General features: G+C 42.1%; 1 protein-coding gene across 1 annotated transcript; it reads right to left on the bottom strand.

Annotated features, from left to right (window-relative positions):
• Positions 1-1,428: 1,428 nt before the first annotated feature.
• LOC147894393 (uncharacterized) lies at positions 1,429-2,991 on the bottom strand. Its single transcript, XM_087384814.1, has one exon. It carries the CDS (start codon positions 2,972-2,974, stop codon positions 1,685-1,687), a length of 1,290 nt encoding a protein of 429 aa, XP_087240940.1. The 5' UTR covers positions 2,975-2,991; the 3' UTR covers positions 1,429-1,684.
• Positions 2,992-6,235: the final 3,244 nt, after the last annotated feature.

Raw genomic sequence — 6,235 nt, 5'->3', positions numbered from 1 at the left:
AATTCCATAATTAAAACCCAGAATACCTTATTACTCCACTGACAACAATCTTCCCAAGGAGCATCGCTCACATAGCTCAATACCCCATCTTCTCCAGGTAACTATCTGGCCTTATTTCATATCCAATACAGAACCCGTTTACATCTTGTTAGGCCAAACCTATGCAGACCAAAGAATCAGCTTCAGGTAAGGACATATATTTGCTGTCATCAATGCAACAAATCACCATGCATTTCACCTGTTCATATGATCAAGCTTTGTCTAGACCAACCACAACAAAAATAGTGGATTTTCCAACAGAAAAACAAAATAATAAACAGTAATTTGAGCTCAGCTCCAGCAACAAATCATGTAGTTAAAAACCTTTCATACTACTAGGTTGAATCGGTGCGTTAGGCCAATGTGAACCTCCATAAGTCGTCTTGAACAACCCGCAAAAAAAGCAGTGGGTTTCCCAACAAAAAACAAAATAGAAACCGATAATTTAAACCCAGCCTCAACAACAAATCTGCATCAAAACCAACCCCGTGTCAAGCAAAGTCACTCAACACTGCCACAATAATAGAAGTAGAACGCTAAGTTTTCATGCATATGATAAACTTTAGCCCAATTATACAAGATGACAATGACGTGAAGTATTTAAGGTCATTTGGCTAATGATACTGAAGTATTGTGGAATAAGAACTCAAATTAAAGATACCAAAAACACCACACGCAGAACAATTGTTAATGAACGATGTGCAGCTTCATGGTGAAATGATAGTCAGATGAGCAACTACATAAAACCACAATCATGGAAATCATGTAACTCCATCCTCTCAGTCACAAAGGAAAACTTGAAAAGCAGGAGACAACTTGATGAGGAATGCATACACATTTCTGCATTCACTAAAGCAATCTATAAAGATCTTCCAGACCTGCGGAACGTGTGCCTCGGTTTTAACATGGAAAGGGCCCTTCGTGATGAGAAGACCATCGTACAAGCCCCCAAAAATTGAATGGTCGCCAACTTGCATGTAAGATTCAAATATACAGAAGCTACACAACTCTCGATACCTGCAGGCTGCAAGTAGGGCTTTGGAGCTGGAACTACATACAATTATGTGTCTTATTTTCACAATGTTCTGCCCAATGCTATATCAGAGTCACACATGGGGAGGACAACAAATGCAAAACCTACTCCCCTGATAAGTAATTTTATAAAGTAGAGGAAAGCTCAAGTACAAGTATCTTAATCTGTGGTATAATACGCACATATTTACTTTGTCATAACATTTATATGGGCCATCTAGGCAGAAGAATGCATCGTGAGTCACCAGTATAAGCTGCAGTCATCGCATGAATTATCTTTCCATCACCATGGTGAACAACCTGTATATATCAACAATGCTATGAAAACAGACATTGTCAACACATCGAAGTCCCTGATATCACATTAACTATTCATGAAAATGCAAAAATGTCACAATTGAAAATTAGAGTACAGCTCTTGAATGAGCAGATGAGAACAATGTTTGTAAAACTTGTGACTCATCCTTGAAATAGGGTGGCCAATGCAACCAAGATACATAGAATGTAGGTGTTAAACTCAGCCAAGGAATTTTCTCCTTGTACCACTTCAGCCATGCATTTCTGAGGCAAAGCGAATGATAAGCATCTACCTCTCAGCAAGGGAATTAATCCCCTACCTCTCAGCCATTAATTTCTGAGACAGGGCAAATGATACCCATGCATCAATACAGGCATATTCAACCTGTGAGCGGTCCAGTTTGAATTTTGCCCAATTGCTAAGTGTGACTCTCTTGGGCTTTTTCATGTCGAGGCCCAGGATCTCGTGCACAAGGACTTTCAAGCCAACATGCTTCAATTCATCCCGCTCTAAACGTTCAACAGCAAGCGTTGTAAGCTCAATTCCCCCCTGGCATACCAGCCCGTGATCTTGTAGCAACCGCTTCAAGTCAGAATGGACTCCCACTCCTGCAAGGCTCTTCAAAGGGTTGCAGAGAAACTCTGTGAGGGCTTCCGGTTGTCTATCGAGGAATAGCATCTGTATGATGAGACATTCGTTCTCACCACAAAGCTGTAACAGAGCCACCTTGTTGGCTATACCCTTCACCCTGTTTGGTCTCCATTCGACGTCCAGGCCAAATATATCCCCGCTTTGTTCCCGTATCCACTCTTGAATAGCGGATGCCTCGCTTGTGATCGTCACCGAAATATGTTTACCCCAAGCATCTACCTCTGTTTGGACTGTCCTTAATGTGTGTGAAAGGGATTTAGATATAGGAGGGGGGCTCACCACAACGGACCTTTTGACAACGTACTGTAGAACTCTGTCATTCTCCCGCGTTCTTTTCTTCCGGTTAGGGCTCTCGCCCATTCCGTTGCATCCATTCCCCAACGTAGTCCCACCTTCATGATACACACAGAGTTTGTCCGCCCTCGCGATTTCGCTGTCAATAAGATCGTACCCGTTGGCAACTCTTTCCGTTACCCTTCTACTTCCCGCAGCTTTAGACTTTACATCCATTTCTACCCACTCCAACAGAGATTTCTTTTCCATTTCTATTGCAGCGTCAGGCTCAAGCGGAACATGATCGGAGTGACGAGTACTGATGTGCTCTACCGCCTGCGATCCCTTTCCCGATATACCCATCTTCATATGACGCTGCAGCTTCTTCTTCCTCCTTTTCCTTTCTCTTTTACTCTCTTTCTCTTGCAACAAACTATCAGCGTCAGCAGGCCTGCGTACAAACCCATTCGCCGCCAAGGCATCCGTGGTGTCTCCAAGACGTCCGCTTGAAGCTTCTGAACGGGCAGGACTGGTGCAAAGCAGAGAAAAATCGCCAGGTTTTCGTTTCCTCTTCTTCCCGGAGACCCGGCCGGAGTCAAGGAAGATGCCGGGAGACGAAAATCCATTACGATCTCCCATCACATTCGAAAATGGGACAGATCCACAGTTTTGATCTCCCATCACATTTCAAACAGGGGCAGATCCACACTTCTCATATACCTTAAACCCTAGGGCCTAGACTCATTGAAAGTTTTTTTTTTTTTTTGGAAAAAGGTAGATTAGAATTGTATTAACCCAAGGAAAATTTTACCCATGGAGCTTTGATAGAATGTCAAGGGCACATCCATCTCCCATCACATTTGAACAAGGGCTAGATTCACACTTTTGATTTCTTGTTTTGCAAACAAGAACAACTATCAAGGGGGCTCTCATATTCCTTGAACCCTAGATTGAAACGTTGAGGACCATTAAAACCTTTACTTTTTTGGGGTAGAATCGTATTAAACAGAGGCAAATCCACAATTTTGATCTCCCATCACATTTCAAACAAAGGCAGATCCACACTTTTGATTTCCACTTTTGCAAACAAGAACAACTATCAAAGGGGACTCTCACATACAAGAAAGACTCCTCAACTCCTTAAACCCTAGAGTGAAAGGTTGAGCAGGGGGATAAAGGTAGAATTGTATTAAACCAAAGAGAAAATACAGCATGTCCGGGGACACACTTCTCCTTGAGTTGTGTTGTGAGTTGGATGTTAGTGCCTCACAACGCAAAAAAAAACAAGCACTCGAAACAAAACAATGAGCTTCCACGCAATGCTCTCCCAGCATAGCGATTAGCAAAGTTATCTAAGGGGGGTTTCACACATGTCTGCCCACAAAACGGCGGACAGTGTGGTGCCTAGTGAAAGTGCACGCCACTTGTCCACTCATGTAGAACAAAAGTTTGACATGCCCCTACTCAAGCAAGTGAGCAAAGTATGACTCCTCTCCAAGACGCTCCAAAATGTCGCAAGAGATGACTCGGGCATTTAGTGGTATAAACATTGGCATTCGCCTACATGCAGAGGGCCTGAAAGAAAGGCATACTCTCAAACACGTATGTGTGTGGGCAACGTATCAAGAAGAGCTCAAAAGTGGAACTCTATGAAGATTAAAATAAAGAATGAGTTACAATTGCATTCCACGTCTAGAATCAAAGCAAAGCGAGTCACCTCTGTGTGTAGACTAATGGAATCATAAGATCCATACGCTATGTTGTGCACGACAACTATACATCGTACCACCTCCAGCTCATAAACACAAGAATTCTACTCCACTCAAGCTGTGGACCCTCCTGCAAGCCCTTTCAATACATCAGATTTTTACATTTGCCCAAATATTCTCAAAGAAGCATGAGAAACATGACGGACTTGCACGGAAAGTACCTCCAATGGAGGCCATAACCATAATCCATCCCGCATCTAAAAGAGCCAATGCCAATAAGGAAATGTCGTAAGCTACATGATTCGTGCTAAGCATGTCCCACCCCGAATGTGCGGGGGATGAAGAGTGTTCCCCCCCAAAATGGAAGGTCAAAAAATATCCAATCTGCTCATGAGACATCTCACCTCACTCCTGTCCCCTCGTCTTAGCCATTGACATGTGTGTGTGAATGTTTTCATACAAAGGGCTCTGCAAACCTGTAGCAAAATCTCACAGAATGGTGATGTAATCCACAACAGTGGTATAACCTTCTGCTTCCCCAAAAAGGGGAGCATTAGCATACGTGTGGTCCGTCAAAAAACACAAAAATGCAAGGTTTTTTCAACACCATTTTGCCCATCGCCGCCACTAGGAGAATAAAATGTCAAATTAATGTTACGCAAAAAACACCATCTAATTATGAGTCAAAGCATTTTTAAAAGTACTCACCCTAGTTGCTCCCGCAGCATGATCATCAAAAGAGGATGAGCCCTCCTCTATACTATGAACGCTACCATCTAGAGGACCATTCCCTCAATTCACAAACAAAGATTCATGCAAAACAAAATAATATCATGCAAGCTAAAATATCGGATTGTCAAATAATATGAAAAGATCACTCATACTAGGAGGTAGTGTGCTCTCTATAGCCACGCTTGGTTCTTTATGGTACTTGACTATGCTTTGTGCCTTGGATTGCATATGCCAATCCTTCTTCTTCTCTAAAATATGGTCTGCCTCCATGTTGATCCACCACGGATAGTTCTCTACCTCCCACTTGCTAAGGTTATGCAGAGAAGGTGGATACATGCAAGTATCCTCCTTACCCAAAAGTACCCATTGCCTAGCAAGCACAACGATGGATACCAAATGTCCCCTAACAGCCTATGAGCTAACTCCCTATCCCCTACTTTCATTGCATTGCAAGAAGTAAAGATAACTGGTTACACTCTAGAGGACAGACTTAGACATATAGAAGAGAATGGTACTACACAAATCACCAGGAAGGAAGAGGAGGGTCAGCTATAGCAAGTCTTTCCTTCTGAAGTGTTAAACACACTTTAAGTGACCCTACTACTACTAGAGCAGCTGGATTTTTGTTTACTATGAGATCAAAGGGCAAGCTTTTAATGTGGTCTTTGTTTATGCTCCTACTGGGATCCAGACAAGGTTACATAATTGGGACTCCTTGGCTACTTTAGGAGGGAACAACATCGTCTTAGAAGATTTTAACATGGTGGAAAATATAAAGGACACATGGAACAAGAAGGGGACAATTGTAAGGGGCTTAGAATTGCAGGCATGGCTTGAGCTAAAAGACAATTTACAATCGACAGATGCATACACATCATGAGATTACACTTGGTACAACAATCGAACAGGAGAAAATAGAAGAGAAGCCAGACTAGATAGAGTATACTAGGAGTATACTTGTCTCAAGACCTTATTAAAATTGCATGGCAAATTTTTTTTCCCTTTGCTAATCTTATCACAAACCTCTATTATTGCATTGAGATTTTGGGAATGAGACAAGGGGTTCATCCTAGTTTAAAGTAGACCCTAGTCTGTTTCAAATCAAGATTGTTCAAACTCAAATTTCATCCACTTGAAAGAGTTGCTTTGCAGAAAACAGAGAAGCTTGGGAAAGGGCTGTGACAGACACTAAGAGAATATTAAAACCAACAAGAAAAAATAGAGCAAAAATTAGGGCCAGCAGAATGGATGCCATCAAATAGTCAATAGTTTGTCCTAAAGAGAAGGCCAGATAGGGTGACGATAGCCCAAGAATAGCTACTTAATGCCAAAAGAGATCTAAGAGCAAAATTTATGGCCAAAGAGAATGGATGCCATCCCAATAGTCAATAGTTTGTCCTAAAGAGAAGGCGAGACAGGGTGACTAGATAGCCCAAGAATAGCTACTTAAGAGATCTAAGATTGTAGGAGAAATCAAGATTCCATGAGAGTAAGGTTTACT

The sequence above is a fragment of the Dipteris shenzhenensis genome, chromosome 14 (assembly GCF_047967505.1).
Source record: "Dipteris shenzhenensis isolate YYH24624 ecotype China chromosome 14, Dip_SZ_1.0, whole genome shotgun sequence".
NCBI classification, from domain to species: domain Eukaryota; kingdom Viridiplantae; phylum Streptophyta; class Polypodiopsida; order Gleicheniales; family Dipteridaceae; genus Dipteris; species Dipteris shenzhenensis.
This window is presented reverse-complemented; position numbering and strand designations above follow the sequence as displayed.

Coding starts and splice junctions, on each gene's coding strand:
- LOC147894393 (XM_087384814.1), bottom strand. CDS start 2,974: ATGGGAGATCAAAACTGTGGATCTGTCCCATTTTCGAATGTGATGGGA.